This window comes from Schistocerca americana, chromosome 10, assembly GCF_021461395.2.
Source record: "Schistocerca americana isolate TAMUIC-IGC-003095 chromosome 10, iqSchAmer2.1, whole genome shotgun sequence".
NCBI lineage: Eukaryota > Metazoa > Arthropoda > Insecta > Orthoptera > Acrididae > Schistocerca > Schistocerca americana.
Genome location: NC_060128.1, coordinates 112,184,230 through 112,203,692, shown reverse-complemented (window position 1 = coordinate 112,203,692; position 19,463 = coordinate 112,184,230). Strand labels below are relative to the sequence as shown.

The following is a 19,463-nucleotide window of genomic DNA, read 5'->3' as shown; positions in this document are numbered from 1 at the left end:
TACGTAAAGGTATTTCTCTACTTTACAAACCACCATTACTTTGGAACTGGTGGTCAGTTAGAAAACTTTACTACTAACAAAGATACAAAAGTGAACGGTAAAAAAGGTTTACTATCCCTGATTTAGAGTAATGGCGTCCATTAGTAATGGTTTTTTTTTTATCGGTTCTGAATAAAATCCTAACTGTACACCTTCACCTTTCATTTGTAATGTCATCTCTTTCCCCATACATTCTCATACGACCACCCCCCTCCTCTCGACATATCACGAGAAAAATTAGAATTTTGGCGGAGGCGTTAAAATTGAATTAGTCAGCTGCACTACTTAACCCGTCCTTCTCACATCCCCTGACGATAACTTCTAATCTCCCTCAGCTATTAGCGTCCGGTCATAGAAGGTTCCAGCTTGAAATCTCATCAGTGGTATTTTGTTATTTTCGATATTTCCGGCAATAATGCAACTATCCAAAGCGCATTTCGGACACTTCAACATGCGTCCCACAACTTCTACCTACTGGGATTATCGTTTTGGATATTCGCGGTTCAGGACCTTGTGGGGGCAACGCTTACTGAAAGTATACCATGCAGGCACGAGGTAGTCTAGCGTGTGACGGACGCAACAAGTGAAAGTAGGTCAAAGTACCGTTAGGGATTTATTCAGAATCGGCCGAAACCCACTACTTCCACATTATTCTTTGTTGGTGTTTGAAAACTTACCCTTTGTGTATGAAGCCAAGATTGTGAGCCAAACACTCTACAGTACGACATGGAAACATTCTCGCATACTATGCGACATTGGTCGGTGCCTGTGATTGCTGCATGCGTGTTGCCCATGGACCTCCGTTCGACTCTCAGTAGCTGAAGTAATACTCAGAGAAAGCTGCAACGAATAATTACAAATGTCTCATAGCGAACAGTATTCTGTAATGATTGCATGATACATGTGGACGCACTTCTCTTTAGCATGAATGTTTATAGCCCTTGTACCTATCCATCGAATTTGATTTTTTTTTTTTTTTTTTTTTCACCCAGGAGAGAAGATCATACAGCAGCACGATTGCCTGTGGCCTCACCCTGGTAGTGCCACTGTGGGAAAATTTAAACGTTTAAATGACAAAGTCTTTCGCACAATTCCTTCAGTCCGCACCCTGTGACTACTTTTTTGTTTTTTTGGGTTTTTTTTCTGTGGAAGAGCAGCTGCGAGGCAGATGCTCCGACGCCGTAGATCATCCATAAAGCAGTGTGTCGCCGTCTTTAGGCAGCCGCGAGACACTTAAAAATCGCAAGACACTCTTCTGATTTAAAGAACGGTGGCGAAGAGGTGTGCAAAGAAATGGATACTACATTGAAAAGTCAAGGAAACGTCTTTCAAGTAAGATGTTGTACATGGTTTGTCGAAAACAACAGAAATTAACATTCATAAGAATGGGTCGCTGGCGTGGCGGGCTAATTTTAGCACCAGCAGATGTCCCCCTCGAAAGTAATCAACTTTGGATTCTACACGTTTTTTCGTGTGAAGCTTATTTTTCGAATTATTCTGGTATGTCAACTTAAAATTTACACCCTGTATTATAATGGAATACATCATATTTGATGATCCAAAATTACATGTTCATATGATTAATTCAAACGTATTCAACGAGCTAGAAAATTAAGCTAGGAACGTAAGTCTTAAAATTGGAGAAACAAAAACCAAACTTCAAAAATCTCTCTACAACTTTAGCGGAACATATACTACTTCATATACGTACAAAACTTTATTTAGGATCGTGTTAATGGTTTTACTGGGTCGTTTTCATGCTTTCTATTTTCTTAATGTTGACTGTAATAATTGAAGTTGAATAGGATATGTTACGAAAGTTACAGGTTATTTTCGTAAGCCAGGGGCAGCATTCAAATAGATGGACTTAGGGAAGTTCCCAAAACTACGTGCAAATTGCCCGATACAGCTGACTTAACAATATAGGTTTGAATCAAGATGGTTCTTTTCTCTCCAGTTAGACACGATGTTGTGCAGTTGTTCAATCTGGGTTGCAAAATTCGTAACTGTATGACTGCGTGTTTCGCTGTGTTCCATTCCATAGAATTCGAGAAGATTCAAACCGCTGGGGTTGAAATTTCACGCTTTTTTCTCCTTTCTAAAGTACAGAATTACTTTTTCTTTTCCAACTGTTGCATTTAGGTCTACATATGAGCACACCTACTATGTTCTTCAGGGTTTACTACAATCGCTCTTCCGTTTGAAACTGTATGTAGTCTCACCAAGCTGTAACACGGAAGTGTCACTGCGGGCATTGCTGACGGATGTTGGCTATGTAGACTACGGCCACATTTGAGTTAACGCTGGTGAAGGAGGAAAGAAGTGTGCTAGTAATCTTCAACACGTACCATTTGCCGACGTTTTTGGATCAAGCCTCTTCTGCAACTCGGTAAGGTGTAGAAGGAAACGATAGTGAAAGTTCATGACTGCGGGACTGCGTTGACAATGCCGACACACTAAGGAAAAGACAATTTCTCGTGAACAGTCTTAAAGGCAACCCAAGTTACGCAGAGTGTCACACGAGGAATAGCCAATGGTCAGGGATACGACAGGAATGATCATTCGAAGCAAAATAGCCTAGTAAACCCAGGCTGGAAAATGCATACCTTTAAGAGCTATGAGCAAAAATGGCTCTGAGCACTATGGGACTCAACATCTTAGGTCATAAGTCCCCTTGAACTTAGAACTACTTAAACCTAACTAACCTAAGGACATCACACACACCCATGCCCGAGGCAGGATTCGAACCTGCGACCGTAGCAGTCCCGCGGTTCCGGACTGCAGCGCCAGAACCGCTATGAGCACTTCTTCGTCTTCGATACTGTGAAACAAATCTCTTCAAGTGTAAGTTTTGAGTTTCCATATTCTGGCAGAAGATAGTATAGACCAAAACAAGAAAAACTTGTCTAGTAAACGTGGGATCTAAAATACATACCTAAGAGTTGCAAGTGCTTGCTCGGCAGCAGAGATGTGTTTCACCGTATCAAAGTACTCACAGCTCTTAAGGTATGCATTTTAGAGCCCAAGAGGCTTCTAATTATATTTCCTTTTATATTCCTGAATATTGACCATTCCTCCTGAGACACCCTGTGTAGTAATTGGTGAAATCGCAGTATTTTCCATCGTGCTCGCCAATGCTAAATCTGCAGTTTAGTAGAATTGAAGGGACTTATTTCTAGAAACATTTGAGGATTCTGTAATGATTTGAAAGTCTGTACCCCAGATTTCATGAGGGCAAGTACCCTCTCTTGTTCGCCCCGCCCCCCCCCCCCCCCCCCCAATTCACCCTTGCGGACGCTATGCTCCAGAACACGTGAGCCTGCACCAGCACTGTTCTTGTCGTCAGTCTGCTATAGACGGTCATCTAACCTGCTTTATAAAGCGGGCAAAGCTGCGACCGTCATGTTCATTGACGAGGTGTGGACGTCACACACCTTGTCGCCTCTTCGTGGTTTCCCCACCCTTCCACAGATGCTTCTGACAGCACTGTTTCCGAGATGCTCGTTCCCTGGTGCTGCGCCATACTGATCTGACCTCTGTCACAGTCGCTTATTTCAGACTATCCCCCCTTTTGCGGCCCTCACCTTCGCTAGAATGATCATCCGTTCGTTTCTGCTCTTCTTATCGCGTCAGGTACCTGCAACGTGATTGAGGGCATTCGGTGTCAATATGCTCATCGCGATATTCCTTCGTATCAAAATCCCATTTTTGTACATAAACGTATTTAGCGATTCTTTTAGATATGTGCGACTGATGGGTTAGAATCGACCGTTACGTTCAGAGCCAGGCCGAAACAACCTTTGAGTGACACAGCAGTAGTGCTGCGAATCAATTCTGTTGTTCTTTTTAATGGCACTACCTTCCACCTAAGGCATCAACGATGAAAATAAAAGTATTCTGATGCCAATCCATCCTCACTAACGCCCCCCCCCCCCTTTCTTTCAATGCATTCTATACAGAAAATAAACCAGTGTCTGGTTAAATAGATTTACATTTTGTCTCAAAAATCCAATGTGCGGAGGTCCTTAAGGTTGTAGAACAAGTCATAGAACAAGAATACATAATACATATTAAAAAAGAAAAATCATATGCGCTGGCCGAAGTGGCCGTGCGGTTCTAGGCGCTACAGTCTGGAACCGAGCGATCGCTCCGGTCGCAGGTTCGAATCCTGCCTCGGGCATGGATGTCTGTGATGTCCTTAGGTTAGTTAGGTTTAAGTAGTTCCAAGTTCTAGGCGACTGATGGCCTCAAAAGTTAAGTCGCGTAGTGCTCAGAGCCAAAAATCATATGCTAATGTTCCTTCTACAGTTAGTAAGCGCAATGGTGCTCATTGGTATGGAGCACGTCAAAAATTCTGGAACGTATTATCATTTAATATGTACTACCAAAACTTGACACAAACATATAAACGTATATACACTGAAGTGCATTAGATAATTCTTAGGCTCTTGTAGCTGTGCATAATCAAACAGAAAACAGTTAATACCACTTATTTACCATAACCACATTACTGCATACAAGATGTACGGAAGTCACATTTTACATAACTCACGTTGTTTTTGGTATTAACAAAATATCCATCAACTGGTTCTCGTAAGAAATTCGCCAGTGGAATAGGAAGAGTTGGTCACCAAGAAAAGCTTACGCTCATCTTAAACTCAACTTTTTTAGTAGCTGTTTATGGCTGCTGGCAAGTAATTTAAAATGGGTGTTACTGAACAATGGACACCTTTTTGGACCAAAGTAAGGCACTTTGAATATTTCTGTAAATTATTATTATTTCGATACCTATTTCAAGAACTAGACAGCAGGACTGAGAAAGATATGTATTATTTATCACAAATTTCATTAAACAACAAATATATTCAGAAACAGGAGACAGTGTCTTCAGTTCCTTGGACAGACCTCTATTGGAAACTTTTGAGTTCAAACCACACAATTTGTATTACGCATTTTTGGACTATGGACATTATCTTGGTTTGATAACTTACCCTAATAAACTGATCTCATATGCCGTTACGGAATGAAACTAAGCAGGATATACTAGCTGTTTTACTTTTACAGTATGACAGTTATTGAACTACTTAAAAAAAACTTAAATTAGTTACAAACTACGGAGTGCACACACTTTATTCAACATGTAAACGTCACTACAGATATTCGGATTTAGGTTATGACATGTTCGATATGCCTGCCATCATTGGTGACGATGTGGCGAAATCCTGCATGATCACCTGGAGTGTCGGAACATCGTTGCTGTCAATGACCACCTCAATGACTGTTTACAGCTCAGCAATAGTTTTGGGGCTATTGCTGTACATCTTGTCTTTAATATAGCCCCACAAAAAAGAATCTCGCATGTGTTCAGATATGGAGAATACGGCGGCCAATCTAGGTCCATGTCAATGGCTTCTGGTTACACCAGAGCTAGAATGCAGTCTCCAAAGTGCTCATCCAGGACATCAAACTCTCTCCTGCTTCGATGGAGTCGAGCTCCGTCTTGCATGAACCACATCTTGTCGAAATCAGGGCCGCTTTGGATAATGAGGATGAAATCACCTTCGAAAACCTTCACACACCGTTCGGTAGTCACCGTGCTATCAAGTAACATCGCACCGATTATTCTGCGACTGGACATTGCACGCCACACGGCCATCCATTGAGGGCGAAGGGGCTTCTCGATCGCGAAATGCGGATTCCCAATCCCCCAAATGCGTCAATTTTGCTTATTGACGAACCCATCCAAATGAAAGTGGACTTGTCGCTAAACCATACCACATTCACATCAAAGTCCTGTTCGTCAATTCTGTGGAGAACTGTGTTGGCGAAGCCCAACCGCTGTTCCATGGTCCCGGGGCTTAATGGCTGAGGGGTTCGAACTTTGTATGGAAAGAGACGCTGGTCTTCAACAACAATTTGTTGCAGTGTCTCCCGACTGATTCTCACCTGTTGTGCAGCTCGTCTGATCGATTTCCTGGAGCTGGTTTGAAACACAGCGCGTGGCTTCTCGATGTTCCCAGGCGTTTTTGCCTTTTTTGGACGACCGACATTGCCAACACTATCATCACAGACACTACCTGTTCTCTCAAACTTGCGAATCAGATTCTTGATTGCTAGCACACTTGGACCGATTGTTTTTAGCTTGAACTCGGTCGCAAACGTCAGTTGAGCCGCAGCTGAGCTGTTATTGCTCGCATAGCAGGCCTTCACAAGCTCTTTACGCTCAGGAATGTACCATGACATTTTCACGTGCAAATGGCCGACAGCAAAAACACGCGTGAGCATGCGCGTACTAATTCCCATCATGTTCCGCGGCCAACCGTGCAGTTTGAACGTCCTAATGCAAACCATTCAGAAGTTATGAAGATTTTATTTCATATAGTTCAATATCTGTCACCCAGTATATCGCTTGTGCCCACATTAGAAATAATTAATTATTTGTTTAGGTGTTTCAGTAGTTCTACAGTTTGCTCTTATCCGCTGAATTTATTATTCAGTTGTAATACCAACAATTTAACAGTGCCAACCTCTTCTTTCTGCTTGTCGTCAAATTTTAGACATGGCTGGAAGGAATCGTCGTACAAGGTCTGAATTGAAGTTCGTGAAAATTAATTAGTTAGGGACATTCAATAATGTCCATGCAAACTTCATAAACTGATCTTTTTAAAACTGTATCTGATTTGCTGTTCTGGAACCACGTAAAATCTTTTGTGCTAGTGCATACAGACTGCTTGTTTCAGCCAGTTATGCTACAACCTTTGTTTGGAGCACAAGCCTTATATCCATCTAGTGTCTTGTCCTAACGATTTCAACGGTTCTGAGAAGTCTCGAAACCTATTGCTTCTTATCACAATCAAACATTCTGTGCAAGAAAAACATGTTGGCTAAAGCTTAGCTGCAAAGAAAGTTCGTGCAACAAGGTATCGAGTTTTTTTGTTATGTACAATGACGGCACGCTTTGATTCACGTCGATTCTTTTCCTGAAATACAGACGAATAGTATTTTCATTATTGTTGTTTGTAATTATAATTATTACTATTTTTATCACCATTATTCTTGGTATTATTGCGATGATGGTGGATCATTCGATTGTGTGGTGATTTGCTTTTTGTGCATCGTGAAATTTTATTAGACGGTTCAGTTTTTCATTTTTCTTGATGTATTGTGTAGTAGTGTATAGTATATGTGAAAGTTTGTGCTCACACACATTCTTTCCAGACTATACCTTGTTGATGTAGAAACCAAGCATAGCAGTCCAGTATTTAGTATTTACAATGCGTGTTCTACACCTTCACCAGACACATCATAAATAGTGTAATTTTGGTACGTGCCTTTTTTTTACACTTCTCTCTACATCTGCATCTACATTCTGCAAACCACTGTGAAGTACATGGCAGAGCGTACGTCCCATTGTACCAGTTATTAGGGTTCCTTCCAGATCCATTCACGTATGGAGCGCGGGAAGAATGATTATTTAGACCCACCTGTGCGTGCCATAGTTAATCTGATCTTGTCCTCGCGATCCCTTCGGAAACAATATATAGAGGGTTATAGAATCCCGTATTTCTAGAGTCACCGTTTAAGGCTAGGTCTTGATACTTTCTAAGTAGTCTTCCTCTGGGTTAGTTAATGCCTATCTTCAAGAGTCTGCCAGTTCAGTTTCCTCAGCACGTCTGTGACACTGTACCATTGGCCGTACAAACTTGTGACGACTAGTGCTGCCCTTTTCGGTATACGTTCGATATCCTCTGTTAGTCCTATCCGCACACACTGGAGCAATATTCGAGAATGGGTGGCCCGAATGATTTGCAAGCAATCTCCTTTGTAGTCTGATTACCATTCCCCAGTATTCTACCAACAAAGCGAAGTCCACCTCCTGCTTTACCCATAACAGACCCTATGTGATTATTGTATTTCATATCCGTACAAAGTGTTACACCGAGGTATTTGTATGAGTTTACCGATTCCAGCGGTGTCTCCTCCATATTATAGTCATAGGGTAATACATATTTTACGTTTTGTGAAGAAAACGAGCTTACATTTCTGAACATTTAAAGCAAGTTGCCAGCCTTTGAACCACTTTAAAATCTTATCAATACCTGACTGAATATTTACGCAGCTTCTATCAGACAGCACTTTACGGCTGATAACTGCATCATCTGAGAAAAGTCAAGACGATCAATATAAAATATGAATAACAAGGATGCCAACACACTTCCATGGGACACATTCGAAGTTACATGTACATTTGTCAATGATTCTCCACCCAAGATAACATGCTGCGTCGTCCCTACCAAAATATCCTCAGTCCGGTCGCAAATTTGACTTGATACCCCATAAGACCGTACTTTTGATAATAAGCGTATGTATGGTACTGAGGCAAACGCTTTTCGTAAATAGCGAAATTCTGCATCTACCTGACTGCCTTAATCCAAGGCCTTCAGTACGTCATGTGAGAAAAGTGCAAGTAGGGTTTCACATGAACGATGTTTTCGTAATCAATGCTGGGTGGCATTGGAGGAGATCTTTCTGTGCAATAAATCGATTTCAACGTATCGGACATCAGTTTTGTAGATCACTTCTGCTACTATTCTTGTACACGGGTGTAATCTATGCATTCTTCCAACTACGGGGCACAGTTTTTTGTTCGAGTAATCTATGATAGGTTAGATGCAAATTCAATATAGAATCAGATAGGAATTCCATTGGGTCATGGATCTCTGCTAAATTTTAACGATTTTACCTGTTCCTCAACACCACAGACACTAATATCTATTCCAGTGGTACGAGAATTAAAATGGGGCAATGCTCCCGAGTTTTCTTTTGTAATGGAACATTTCGAAACATAGACAAGCATTTTGTCCTTTTCCTTTGCCACACTCAATTTCTGTTCCTGTCTTATCTGCAAGTGACCGGAAGCTAACTTTGGTGCCGCTAACAGTCCTTACATACGACTAGATTTTTTGTTTTGTTTTTGTGAAATATCGTTTGACAATACTCTGTTACGGTAGTCACTGAAAGCTTCACACATTGCTCTCTTGACAGCTAAACGCATTACACTTACTGTCTCTGTATCTATAGCCCTGTGTTTTGAGCTACACCTAGTACGCAATAGTCTCTGCTTTTTTTTTAGAAGTTTATTTACAGTGGCGCACTCGCACTCACTAAACAGACCAATGATGAAACGCGCAGTTCTTCTTCGGAATATCTCATCTGTTCTATTAATCATATCTGACGAGCACATAGAATGATGAGCGCATTCGAGTATGGGTCAAACGAGTGTTTTATAAGCTATCTCTATTGCGGGTGAATTACATTTCCTTGGGATTCTTCCAATTAATTGAGCTTGGCATCTGCTTTTATTAGTCTTAGGCAAAGTAGCTGAACCGATCTTAAGTAAAACAGGTATCAAGCTGAAATTCATTGGAAGAATCCCAAGGAAATGTAATACACGCACAAAACAGATAGCTTGCAAAACACTCGTTCGACCCATTCTTGAATATGCTCGTCATTGGATAGCTCCAGATGGATATTTTCAGATGTTTCATTTTTTTCGAGTAATTTAGCTCTAGTAATCGAACTTATTTATGCACAATATGTCACATTTATTTGTGCTGAGAATCAACTGCCAGTCACTAAATCAAATGTCAATTCTATTTAGGACTTCCTTCATTTTGCTGCAGTTTTACTTTAATGTATACAACAGTATCATATGCCTACTGGTACAGTTTATCTCGATGTTATAAGTGTGACGCAGAAGCACGAAATGCAGTGTGTATATTGTCAACCATTACGGTGACGACTCGGTTCTGGTGGTTTAGTCGTATAGCGTGTATCTATGAGGAACAGTCAAATGTAAACCGAACATTCAACACAAGGGGACCGTGGAATGGTTCCATTCAAAAGTAATCACCAAATGTGTTAAAACATTTATCCCACTGGCCGATGGTACGGTCAATTCCTGTTTCATAGAATGCTGTCGCCTGCTGATAAATCCACAACCGCATCCACTCTTGCACTTCATCGTCTGACTGAAACCGACGTCCATGCATGTTTTTCTTCGGCTCGCCAAAGAAGCTGCACTGTTTCCAATGACATCGCTGAAATATAGCCTGTGTCCGGTTGGCATTGTGGAGCTGGGCATTATCATGACGCAGGATGATTCTGTCTGATGGGTTTCTGACAACCCTAAGGCAATCGGCTAAGCCAACAGTGGAAATATCCCAAATCTCCCCCGCCAAAGAAATCCAAAGTCGTTCACACAAGTTCCAGTAATGTCATGACGATCTTCGTCTTCGACTGCATGGGCACTCTGCTTATCGATTCCCTTGACTGTGGAACCACAATCAATGCACAGTGCTGTGTTTGCAGTAACTGCAATGCACCGTGAAATCAAAACTCCCAGGAACGCTGTCGGAAGAAATCATCCAGTTGCACGATAACACCCGCCCCTACACTGCCAAGCGCACGAAGGCTAAGCAGCTATTTGGTTGAGAAACACTGCAACATCCTCTGTACAGCCCGGACCTTTCACCATGTGATTTTCACATATTTGACCACCTGAAGCAAGACATGCATGGACATTGGTTTCCAACAGACGATGGAGTGCATGAGTGGGTGCAGATGCGGATCCGTCAGCAGGGATCGTGTTCTACGAAACAGGAATTCGTCTCATCTCCCAGTGGGAAATGAAATCGGCCGCCGTATTGCAAGTCCTTTTTAGTTGACGCCACTTCGACGACTTGCGAGTCAATGATGATGAAATGATGATGAACACACAACACCCAGTCATCACAAGGCAGAGAAAATCCCTGACCCCACCGGGAATAGAACCCGGTACCCTGTGCGCGGGAAGCGATTAATATGGTGACTGCTTTTGAATGGGACCATTCCACAGTCCCGTTGTTGCAGGTGTTAGGTTTTCATTTGACTACCCCCTATACATATCGAGATATTGGAAGGTCGCGTTATTGAATACTAGTCGGACAGCGGAAATTTCCAGCTGCAAACGTCATACAACGAGCGTTCAAGTTACAGGAGAACAACTCCTGTCAATAAGGGCCTCTGTAAACGATCAACGTGTTTCTCAAATTCGCCGTTTCCTACCCACAGATTTGTCAAATAAGAGCGCAGACGAACCAACAAAGTTTGTCAAATGTAATCTCACTACTGAAGCAGCTGTTGCTTTTGTATCCCGCCTGGAAGGCGACGCGTGGGACTGCTACTGTAATTTAGAGGGTAGGCCAACTCTCGGTACTGCAATTAAAGTAAAAGTGGTTTTACTATATCATAACAAAATAATAACGCGAATACATAACTTTGCACTGAGGAGCACGTAGGTGCGTAGCCGGATGTATCACAGCTAACACAGGCAAAATCTGTAGTGGCTCGCCTACTACGAAATAGAAACAATGATGCTTGGTCGTCTACTCGTCATCAAAATGGGCTGAATCTGGAGTAGCGCTCGTAGAGCTGCACAGCGCCGGCTAGAGGGCACTGTGGTCGGCGAAAATCTTCCGCTCTCGATACCACAGTTGCCTTGTGCATACCGTGTCGTTGATTATTTTGACACCAGTGGAAATGGCTACAGACAAAGCGTTTCTTCCATTGGCTTTTTATCTTTTTGCATAAAGAAGAAACAGAAAACAAGACGCTGGTCCAGCGAATGGCTGATATTGAGATAAACATACGCATGAAAATCTAATGAAAGTTCATTAAAATATAACAACCTGGGAACATATATGTCGTCTGTGAAGAACTGGAGAGCTTCAATTATTTTATTTTACTGCATACCTGTTTGTACGTTAGGCGTAGAACATTTTCTTCTTAACGTCTTACTGCATAATACACTCTAAGACAAAAAACGACACACCACGAAGGAATTATGGGAATGGAACAGAAATCGGTAGATGTGTTGTACATGTACAAACAAACTAATTACTACAATTTCAGAAAATTTACATGATTTATTGGAGAGAAAGAGCTTCACAAATTGAGCGAGTCAACAACATAGTGGTCCACCACTGACACTTATGCAAACAGTTATTCGTCTTGGCATTGATCGACAGAATTCTTGGATATCCTCCCGAGGGATATCGCGGCAAATTCTGTGGAATTGGAGCGTTAGATCGTCCATAATGCTCCAAACGTTTCCACTGGGGTAAGCTCCAGCGGCCAAGGTAGGATTTGGCAAGCACAGAGACAAGGAAAAGAAACTCTCGTCGTGTGTGGGCAGCCACTATCTTGTTGACATGAACGTCAAGGATGGCTTGCCACGAAGGGAACAAAATTGGGCATAGAATATTGTCGCTGTACCACTATGCTGTACGTGCATCGCGGATGACAACTAAATGGGTCCTGCTATGAAAAGAAATGGCACCCAGATCATCACTTCTGGTTGTCAGGCCATACGGGAGGTGACAGTCAACTTGGTATCCCACTCCTGCCCGGGGCGTCTCTGTACATGTCTCTGGTCTGGAATCTCATTGACTGGAGTAGAACTGCCTTCAGTGATGAAACTCACTGCGAACTGAGCCCCAACGATCAATGAAGCGCGTTTACAAAATAACTGCGCAGATGGTGCGGCAAGAAAAAGGACAACAGCAGTGGTTTGGGACTCCGTCGTGAACAGCCACTGCGCAGTAAATGAGGTACAGTCAAGATCTGAAGTCTATGCATAAACACGTAGAAGGGTTGAACAAAAACATAGAAAAACCACGAGAAATACAGTCTTAAAACTAAATGCAGATCTAGCCGAGCCTACATGGGGTGCTGTTGGGATTTGGCCACAAATGGCATCTCTGCTATGTCCTCAATGTGTTGAAACTGTCAGTCACGATGAGAACAGTGTCCTGTGTAGTAGTCAATGCATTATGTTGGAGGGAGCTCCATAAGAATGGATTGCAGGGCAAGATCTAATTCCAAAATCAGTCATCACATATGCAGATGCCCACACCAGGGAAACATGGTGCCGAAGCCATAAAACCTAGACTATGGAGCAATGGAGTAAAGTCATTAGGTCAGATGAGTCTTCTTGCAAACTGTTTCCAACTTCTGGCCGAGTTTACGTCCTAGTGAAAAATGGACAGGGTTCGGGAGTTCAGCGATGATTTTGGCAGCCATATCGTGGTATTCCATGGGCCCCATGGGTAGTCTGCAAGGTCACTTTGCTGTCAAGGATTATATGACTATTTTGGCTGATCAGGTCCACTCCGTTGTATAATGTTTCATTCCGAATGGTAACACTGTGTTCCAAAACGACAGGGACCCTGCACACACAGCTTTGTGAGCACAAAGGCGAGATGTTGCATCCCCCATGGCTACCATAGTCATGCCAAAAGATTTTCTGCGTCATATTAAGCATGGTAGGTAACATGTTATGGTTTTGGTGTTTCCACATTTTTATCCAAGCACTGTACATATAAAATATTTTTCTCCTCATTCAGCGTCTTTCCTGAAGTTTTGAGATGTACTTGTGGCTTCGTTCGCCCTACATCTTTATTCTTTTTATTGTGCGATTGGAATAGAGGTTCCTGCAGTCCTCTCAACATCGTTTAATGAGATTTGCTTCTCCAAAAACAAAAATTTGTTGGAAATGCGTATGATCACATATGGCTGATTACGAAGAACTTCCCCAGACCTAAGATGTGCAAACACTGCAGTACTGTGCTATGTAGTAAAGAGGTAGCTACAAGAATTCTCAAAGTATGCAACTCGTAAATCCAGTCACATTCGAACCTAAACATTTTATAAGTCAATATAAAGCTCCCAGGTTTCCAGCTGAGAGAGGCAGTATGTTTCAGTGGGATTCAGTACTATCACACTATACCACTTCGCCACAAAATGATGGAAATGACACTCTTCGAAATGTCGCCATGTTGACAAAGTCACTCAGCTCAAAACCCGAGAGATTTATATTAGTTCAACCGGCCAAGAAAGACGACAAGAATGTGGGATGAAAAGTCTTCGACCAATGTAGAAGTATCTTCAGGTGTGCCCAGAAAAGTGTGTTGGGACCCTTATTATTCATGTTGTATATGGATGATCTTGCAGACAATATTAACAGTAACCTAGGACGTTTTGCAGATGATGCAGTCATCTATAATCAAGTACTCCTGAAAGAAACTGCACTGGTATTCACTCAGATCTTGATAAGGTTTCAAAGTGGTACAAAGAGTGACAACTCCCTTTAAACATTCAGAAGTGTAAAGCTGCACAAACAAAAAAGTACAGTTTTGCATGGCTACAACATGAATGAATCAGAACTGGAATTGGTCAACTCATGTGTAACAATGTGTAGGAATATCAGTCACCTAGGCTCAGTCACAGGTAAAGCAGGTGACGATTTAGGTTCTTTGATACAAAGGAGATTGCTTACAAACTACTTGTTCGATACAGCCTAAAATATTACACAAGTGTTTGGGACCATACAGAGTAGGACTACCAGCAGATACTGAATGTCTACAATTAAAAAAAAGAGCAGCACAAATGGTCACAAGTGTTTGACCCATGGAAGAGCACTACAAAGAGATGCTGAAGAAACTGAACTGGTGGGCACTTGAAGTAATCCCAACAAAGCCTACTTACAAAGTTTCAAGAACTGGCTTTAAATAAGGACTCTCGGAATATACACTATCTCCTATGTAGTGCCCCCATAGGGATCGCAAAGACAAGATTAGACTAATTACAGAACTCACAGAGCCATTTAAGCAATTGTTCTTCCTGCACTTCATACATGAATGGACTGGGAAGAAACTCTAATAAGGGTTACATTGGGAAGTACCATCTGGCATACATTCACAGTGGTTTGCAGAGCATTGACATAGTTGCAAAAAGACAATGACATCATATTCTCCTGAATGAATTTTCCCTCTGCAGTGGAGTGTGCACTGATATGAAACTTCTTGGCAGGTCAAAACTGTGCCCCAGACCAGTACTTGAGCCCAGGTCCTTTTCCTTTTGCAGACAAGTGCTCCACCAACTGAGCTCACTGGGCATCACTTGTGATCAGTCCTCACAGCTCTACTTCCACCAGTACCTCATCTCCTACCTTCCAAACTTCACAGAAGTTCTCTTGTGAAACTTGCAGCACTAGCAACTTCTGGAAGAAAGGATATTACAGAGATGTGGGTTAGCCACAGCTGGGTGATTGTTTTCAGAATAAATTTTCACACTACAGTGGAGTGTGTACTGATATGAAACTTCCTCCCAGATTAAATCTGTGTGCTGGACTGGAACTCAGACCCAGGACCTTTACTTTTCACGGGCACATGCTCTACCCAAGCACAAGCACGAGTCTTGACCTGTCCTCATGGCTTTACTTCTGCCAGTACCTTGCCTGCAAAAGGATAAGGGTCCCAGGTTCAAGTCCCACTCTGGCACATGATTTTAATTCACTGGGAAGTTTCGAGTTTTTGTGTTGTGAGCCAATTATTTCTGAGCCCACTTTACAGTCAGTGCCAGTGTCTGGTAGGGTTTATAGATGTTACGGATGTGACCTGCACGAGCGGTGTGGTGTGGTGTGGTATGTGTTGCATGCAGCATGTGTTGTGTGGCTTGCAGCACAGGGCCTGGTGAACGGTGAGGCGGCAGCCCTGCAGCATGCGGCAGCGGCCGCAGCCGGATACCCGGGTATGCAGCCCTACCCCGGTGTCGGTGAGTACCTCAACCTCTACCAACACCAACCTGCCACTACTCCTGCTGTAGCGCATGCCCTGCTGACACAGCTATTCTGCTCATACTTCAAATACCGTGACAGTTTACTGAAAGCAACACTAACCCTCATACAAATGTACAGCCTCACAGCATCGATTTAGTAAAATCTTAATTTGGCATATCAGGCGGTTCGAACACAATAGGTACTGCCCAGTCACTCTCAAGTGGACACTACTGACTAGAGCAATGCATAAGTGTGGCAAAGCTGCAAGTGCAGGACTCGTTTCCTACCTCTCCCACTCTATGCAGCTACACTTCAGGTGACCAGCAGTTCTGTGACTAACCTTCACGAAGGCGAGCATTCGCCAAGCACAAGAAAGTGCACACATCATCATACAATGCAGCTAAGGAAATGTGGCTACTAGCTATGTCATGATGCAGCATGAGCAAGAAGTGAAAGAACTGGTAAGTGACACGAATATCCTAAACAGATGGGGATCAAACCTAGTACCTAAAGATTTGCTGTCTGGCACTTGCCCACAGAGCCACTGCAGATGGCATACTGGCAATAAATACATTACTGTATTAAAACAACAAAAGCTGTGTGGAATTCCGAAATGCATCTTGGCAGAAACTTTAAAAAAGCCCAATTGCTAGATTCCTTTGAGTAAATTAAAAAATTGTTCTACTTCCCCAATACCAACCAAGGTTTCCACAAGGCTTTCCTTAGTTGAAAGGCAAATGCCAGAACATAGTTCTACTTCCCCCATACTAACCAAGATTTCCACAAGGCCTTCCTTAGTTGAAAGGCAAATGCCAGAACAGGAAATTCCCAATTAGGAACCCTACATCTCAATCCTAGTACTGCACATTAGTCTAGAATGTGCTAAGGTCTCAAACAGCTCACTCAGTCCATTGGGTTATGCGGTTAATGTCATCAGCATGATGTAGCAGTGTTTCCACTTGAGATGTAACGAATGCCTTGACCAATGGCATACAAGGCATCATCCAGCTCCACAATAACTTCACTTCACAGTGAGGAAATTGAGCCAATTTTTGAAGAAGAGAGGACATTTGGTTTAACATCCCATTGACAATGCGTTCATTGGAAATGAACAGAAGTTCATATTGTGGAAAGATGGGGAAGGAAATTAATGGTGTTTCTTTCAGAGCAGCCATTCTGAAATATGCCTTAGATGAAGTACAGAAATAACAGAAACTCAGAATCTAGATGGCCACAGGGAGTTGAAACGCCATCCTCTAAAATATGAGTCCAGAGTGTTAACCATTGCATGACCTCTTTCAGTCAGTTCATGAAGAGAGACATTACTAAGTCAGTCTTGAGGTCTGCATAAAACACCCAAAAATCTCTGAATGATCACAAGAAGTTTTTGCATCTACATCATCCCACAAATCAGCAATAACAGATCACATTTAATAAAAAGGACATCGTCTTTTATTTGACAATATTCTGGTCATCAAATATCACAGTTGGCAATGCAGCTATATATGAGCATTATGATGTCATCCAACTAATTCCCTCTAAAATACTTCCAGTTTGGAACACCTTTAACCCACTCCCAGATCATAATAATTTTATGGGGTACAACAAAATTTTAAAAAATGTACCTGCATAATGAGCCATATCTCACACAGTCTGTCCTACCTAACAATAGGGAATGTAATAACAAAAAATGAAGGCCCATTTAGTATTTGAGTGAAAACTAGTGATGTCTGTACCATCTGCAGCAGTTTGATTACAGAAAGAATTTTATTAAAACAATAGGACTGGATAACATCATAAGTTAAAACTGTATGGCTGACTATGACCTAAACATGCGTATCTCCTTCTACCACTTGAACAGGTAAAGCAGGCATAAGAGACTACTTTGAGGCCTTACCCTGCCACTGGTTCCTCATCCTTTGTTCCATCTCTACTAAATTGATCGTATAGGTTGTCTCTAAGTAGGCACTGAATTACTTTCCACCTGTGTACAGTACTGTTTTTATTTCAACTTGAATTAATAATTTTATTTTGTGAGGCACTGTACAATTCTGGTCATGGAACATGAAAATTGCCATGCTTAGTGAAAGACTCATCAGTCACCTAGAAATACAAGTGGTCATCAATAATACTAATGCGGCCCATAGAGTTTCCGTACCTTCAGCCTAAACAGTAGGTTGAATGGGTGCAGTGCAGTGAACCTCCCCCTTAGTATTATACACAACTGCCTGTTGCTGTACTTCTGTGTTACTGCATTTACATATGTACTCTCATGGAAGACTATGTACGTTTACACAACTGTCAATACAAAGTAACAAAATTCATGCTTCATCTAAACTATAAGAAGTTGTTTACATTTTTCAATGGTTCAACATTAATTTTCCTGTGCCATTGCTATCAGAATTAATGTCCTTATCTCAACATGTACACATCCATAAGTCATAAGCTAGTGTGTCTAGTTTGCAATACTCATTCATTCACAATAATGTGAGATGTACTACATTGTATTCCATATTCATTTGCACCACAGCTTGCCACCTATTCTGCATTTTCAGAGCAGATAAGTCTCTGACATCAAAGTTCACAGATGAGATGCGGACATTCACTGACTTGTCATTGTCATCCATTTGTCCATTTCTGTAGTTACATGACCACTGATGTGATTTCTCAAGTTTTCTCGGTTTCACATTGATGGTGTGTTTTTTAAGTGTTAAGCTGAGATGTCTTCTTCATATGCTGTAAGTTGTGTTTTTATGTGTATTTGCTGACTGAACTCTAATCAGATTGTGAAATATTGTTGGTGTTGCACCAAAGAACGTAACAGGCACTGGAAATAGAACATGGTGATAAACAGAGGTGCAACATCAAAAAGAGTTCACAATCTGGTTATACTCCAGGCAGCAGGAACATGTAACACAACACAGCTCACCACACCTGAAGAAGATGGATGGGTCACTTAACAAAATATTATGCATCAGTTGGAATCGACAACTCGGCTGAACATCTGAAAGCAAGCCATTAATCACACTGTTGCATCTATGCTAACCTTCCCATATACTGGTTTATTTTAAACTGTCCTTTCTCAAAGTTACATATGTATGCAGCTTTCCTCATTCACTGTACATGGAGCTAAAAAGATTTCTTTATACCTTGGCATATAATACCTTTTGAAGCACATCACTTACTCTCTATGTGACCTCATTATACTCATTCCTAGACACAGAGATCCAGCTGAACAGTAATTAATGGTTACATCTGTTTCCTATTGTTGCTTTGGTATTCATCATATGAATTAACTTTTAAACCAAAAATGAGAAAACTGTTACTGCTTTGTAATCCACCAGACTCTTACTATGAGGTACACAGAAATAATATTTTTTTTTAAACTTTAATGACAGCACTTATTTAAATATTCGGACTAAATATCATCTGGAACATTTATTTTAAAATACTGCAGTGTTCATTAGTTGCAGGCTTGGAAATTTCCAAGCCTTCCCTTCATAGGGAAAGCTCTTCAGAGGCAGGAAGTATTCAGGATTCTACTATTTTGGTAAAAATAAAGATATTCCCTTATTTGCTTACACAAATGGAAAAAGCAAGCCATACTATTTCTATTTTTCAAGGCATCCATGAATGGTGGTCATGTAGCCACTCAAGCCCCTGTTTTCCAATTAAAGATAAGTAGTGCATTGACACTAAAGTTGTGAAATAAAAATACAATATTGCTGTAAAAAGTTTTTAAGCGCTGTGGGAATGTTGTCCAACA

General features: G+C 41.6%; 1 protein-coding gene across 1 annotated transcript in view; it reads left to right on the top strand.

Annotated features, from left to right (window-relative positions):
* LOC124552285 (CUGBP Elav-like family member 4) overlaps nt 1–19,463 on the top strand; it is a 205,229-nt gene that overhangs the window by 95,332 nt on the left and 90,434 nt on the right. Inside the window, exons 6-8 of the mRNA XM_047126562.1 lie at nt 3,537–3,542; nt 13,793–13,810; nt 15,601–15,693. Of these exons, the coding sequence (XP_046982518.1) occupies nt 3,537–3,542; nt 13,793–13,810; nt 15,601–15,693 (117 nt within the window). The remainder of the gene's footprint in view (nt 1–3,536; nt 3,543–13,792; nt 13,811–15,600; nt 15,694–19,463) is intronic.